The following is a 4,010-nucleotide window of genomic DNA, read 5'->3' as shown; positions in this document are numbered from 1 at the left end:
TATCATCTACCCTCTAAAAATCCACTTGTGTCCAGAACTCTCACTTTCTTTCTTTGCTCATGGAGAAATCTCTTTTAAGTCGCTCTTCGTTCTTCGCTAAAGTCCTCTCTGAGTGTAGGTCAACACTAGGCCATCCAGCCCCCCATTTCCATTCACCTAATCTACTCAAATAACACCAAGCCCCAGAACACTTTTCGATCCAGGCTGTTTAAAGTACAATCTATCAGTGCGAGGGCAAAGACCAAACAAAGATAAGTAAATAAAAGAAACAGGAGGAAAGAAGGAACGCCTGAAAGGAGGTCACAAAGCATCGAAGAGCCATCTTTATTCAAGTTTAACGTAGTGCGAGCATAATAAAACTGCATATTTCTCTGCAATTCAACATACGCGGGCAAATTTCTAGTTTCTACTCATTTGACATATTTGGCAAACCACTCCATCAAGTTTCCATGGGCCTCCTCTGCACTCTTCACGGCAGCTTCATCTTCAACATCGTACCTCACTGTCCATCCATGAGCAACCTTTGGAAATATCTTCACAAAGCTATCAACCTGTAAAGAAACATTCCAACATGTAAAGAAGTAGATGTCATAGGTGTTCCAAAGTAAACAAAGAACAAATACGGATGGAAAAGTAGAGATTGAAAGTGCTGAAAGCTAACCAATAAAGAATACATCAGTTCCACAGGAAAAACAATTTATGTGTGCAATAAAAATGTGATTGGTATTAGGTTAGGATCACCACTATCTTATATTTTGGATAGAAAACATTAGGTTCATCTGGGACGAAGGCCTACATATTTAATTGTGTACATGTATCAATGATAAACAATTTAAGAGCCACAAACTACACGGATTATTTTCCCCTGGTACATTGAGATTTGGTAGCCAGATTGAGGGGGGGGGGGGGAATTCCAGTGGAATTCAACAGTTTTGCTACAAATTCCTAATTTGTATGTCTTATCATACTACTACGTAGGAAAACAAAAATAAAGATAAATTCCTGTGGAATTCCACAGTTTTGCTACAAATTTCTAGTTTGTATGTCTTTTCATGTTACTACATGGGACAAGAAAAATAAATAAATGAAAGGCCACCAGCTCTGAAATGCTGCTACAAAGTTATCATTTGCCTGTCTTACATATCATACTGCTGCCTAAAGAAACTAATGAAAGACTATCCAGTAACTAGGATCACAGGAAAATGTTACAAAAGGCACTTGATATATTAGAGAAAGGTATTGTCTTCTTACCTCAGATTTACTTGCTAAAACCTCTTCAAACTGTTTCAAGAGCGCTGGTGGAGACATTTGGTCTATCTCAGCTCCTAGTATTGAAATAGGAACCTTAAACTCTGCAAGTGGTTCCAAACATTATTAGTTGCTAAAAAGCTGCATATGATAGGAATTGATCAGCTTGAGAATTGATTCTCGGTAGCTTGACAAGCTGCCACCTTCAAGCGGACCAGCATTATATGGAGAAAATTTTTTCTAGTAGCATGATAGAAAAATTTATTACTTGTAGATATGAAAAATAGAATGCAAGTTAACATAAATCGCATCCAATAAAGTACGAAATGGACTTCATAGCAAAAAGATAGCAGAAAATCTCAGAAAGATGGGAACCCTGCAATGATTCATATATGGACACCCACACACACATTTCGTACAAAATACAATTGAGTTATTTGTTTGAAGCTACTTCAAAATGCAAAGTGTAACATGCAAAACACTAACTGAGAGAAGGACGTAGCCTGAGAATCTTTAACTCGGAAATCCATACCCTTGATGTCGTCTACAGTAACAAGTGAAGGATGACAAAGAACAGCAGCTTTGATGAAAGTAGGAGATTTTCCTAGTTCAACTACAACCTTGGCTGAGAAGAAAACATAATACCAAATCAGCGAGCTTCATTCATAGCTCAACACAAAGCAAAATAGCGGATTACTGAATTCAATTGATTTCTAGTTGAAGATGTGGTTTCTAGCATACATGACAGTCTTCACTTAAGAAATAGATGTCCTACCACCCCAACAAAAGCCCACAGCCCCAATTGCAGATACACCTTTACTATTTAAAGCTTCAATCACAGGTTTTGCATCTTCAAATCCCTTGTGCTGTCAAAAATGGAAACAGGCTAAAAAAATTGAGTTGGTGCACAATTAATGCAGGAAAATAAAAAAGCATTCCAATGTGGATCACTTCAAATTTCAAATGTTGTTAAAGATTGGAATGACAGCAAGGCAGTCAGAATACACATAACAAATGCAAGCAATGATGACATCATCAAAGCAGGTGAAAGATTCTAGATAGAATTCATACAACTTGAATCAACGTAGCATAAGGATCTCCAAGAACTAACCACGCCGTGATCCTTTAACCAAACTTGAATGGGTCTCTCAGCATTGTCAGGAGCAAAAGGATCTCCATAAAAGAAGTCAGGAACTAGAGCATAGAATCCAGCAGCTGCAATCTTGTCTGCAAGTTTCCTTCATGGTATGAAGAAGCTGCCATTAGGTCGCACTAGTGTACAAAATTATCAAACAGCACACCACACAGGTATACCCAGAAACACAACGAACCACAGTATCACCATTCTAAACAAAGATATAACAACAAGAGCTAAATGCTTCTTTCCTTAACACACCACGCAGAGTATAACCTACCCTTCCAATACAGTTGGTAGTGAAACTTGCTAGTTAGCCACCAAGCCATTGTCAAGTACAGAAGCAGGTGTCGATAATGGGCATGCTTAAATATCTTTAACCAGATTATAGTTTTCAGAAATGCATATTGAACTAAGAAAACGAAAAGAAAATGCAAACACAAATCAAATACGTTAGATGAGTAATGCATCGCGCAGCTATATTTGAAATGTTTTGACACCAAATGGCCTTGGAAAATCATGACCACACAGAAAATCCATAATATATCCTTTTCTTTTTCGAAGTTTTATTTAATATTTTTCTACTTCAATAGATCCATTGTAAGTTGTAACTTTAATAATTTAACAAGAACCATGGTTAGCTTTGAGTCACAAGATTGACATACAAAAGAATTTGCAAAACAAATATTAAATAAAACTATGTTTTCTAGGTACTAAAAACAAGAGGGTCAAGACACATCAAGAAAAGAAAAGAAAAGGATGATCAACCATACCTCAAGTTCGGCGCTTCATATCCTGCAGATCAAGCCATAAATGTAGGATTAGATCACAATAATCAAGACAATGGAAGTCAAACCCAAAAACAACAATAAAAACGAAAAAAGAAACAACCTTGACGCAGCTTTAAATAAGATTTTCTTTGGGGGCAATGATAGCTTACCATAAATATCAGAGACAAGAAGAATGGCAAGTTTAGAGTCAGGAGAGCCAGAGACATAAGAGTCAAGGCCACCAACTTTCTCAACATGGCCAGCTCCACTGCTTGGGTTTAGGGTTGGTGGGTGAGCACAGCACTGAGGCCCTGCCATTTTTTCTTGATTCAACACCCCAACGGAGAACAGTGAAGAGATGATGATCAGTGAGTGATGGACGGCAAAGATTCAAGAAAGGTATGCATATAAAGTAATTGCCTTTTTGAGGTATAGGACCTTTCCACTTGTCACTCTCAAATACTAACTATCCTATTCGCGTCATCACTTACGTTACTGTCACTCTCAATTTGAGAGTGACAGTAACGTAAGTGATGACGCGAATAGGATAGTTAGTATTTGAGAGTGACAGTAACGTAAGTGATGACGCGAATAGGATAGTTAGTATTTGAGAGTGACAAGTATATATATATATCAAAATAATTAAAAAAATTTCAATGTATTTTCACTATTTACATGAATGGTGAAACACCTCAGGATTTTTAATTTTTATTTTGAAACTTTTTTTTTCCTTTTCAATCGAGTCATTTTATAGTTTAATTAGATAAATCAAAATGTATTTATCATATAAAAACAAACACGAAACATATTAGATAAATCAATTTAAAATAAATGAAATGATTTTGAAAACAAAATAA

At 36.4% G+C, this 4,010-nt stretch overlaps 1 protein-coding gene across 1 annotated transcript; it reads right to left on the bottom strand.

Annotated features, from left to right (window-relative positions):
• Window positions 1–296: 296 nt before the first annotated feature.
• Window positions 297–3,562, bottom strand: LOC118061095 (endo-1,3;1,4-beta-D-glucanase). The gene is made up of 7 exons (XM_035074486.2): window positions 3,324–3,562; window positions 3,157–3,178; window positions 2,360–2,486; window positions 2,024–2,114; window positions 1,781–1,873; window positions 1,252–1,352; window positions 297–551 (listed from the first exon to the last, which is right to left on the bottom strand). Exons 1-7 carry the CDS (start codon window positions 3,469–3,471, stop codon window positions 411–413), a joined length of 723 nt encoding a protein of 240 aa, XP_034930377.1. The 5' UTR covers window positions 3,472–3,562; the 3' UTR covers window positions 297–410.
• Window positions 3,563–4,010: the final 448 nt, after the last annotated feature.

Source organism: Populus alba, chromosome 8 (assembly GCF_005239225.2).
Source record: "Populus alba chromosome 8, ASM523922v2, whole genome shotgun sequence".
NCBI lineage: Eukaryota > Viridiplantae > Streptophyta > Magnoliopsida > Malpighiales > Salicaceae > Populus > Populus alba.
The sequence above is the reverse complement of the archived record's forward strand: the minus strand, read 5'-3'. Positions and strand labels throughout refer to the sequence as shown.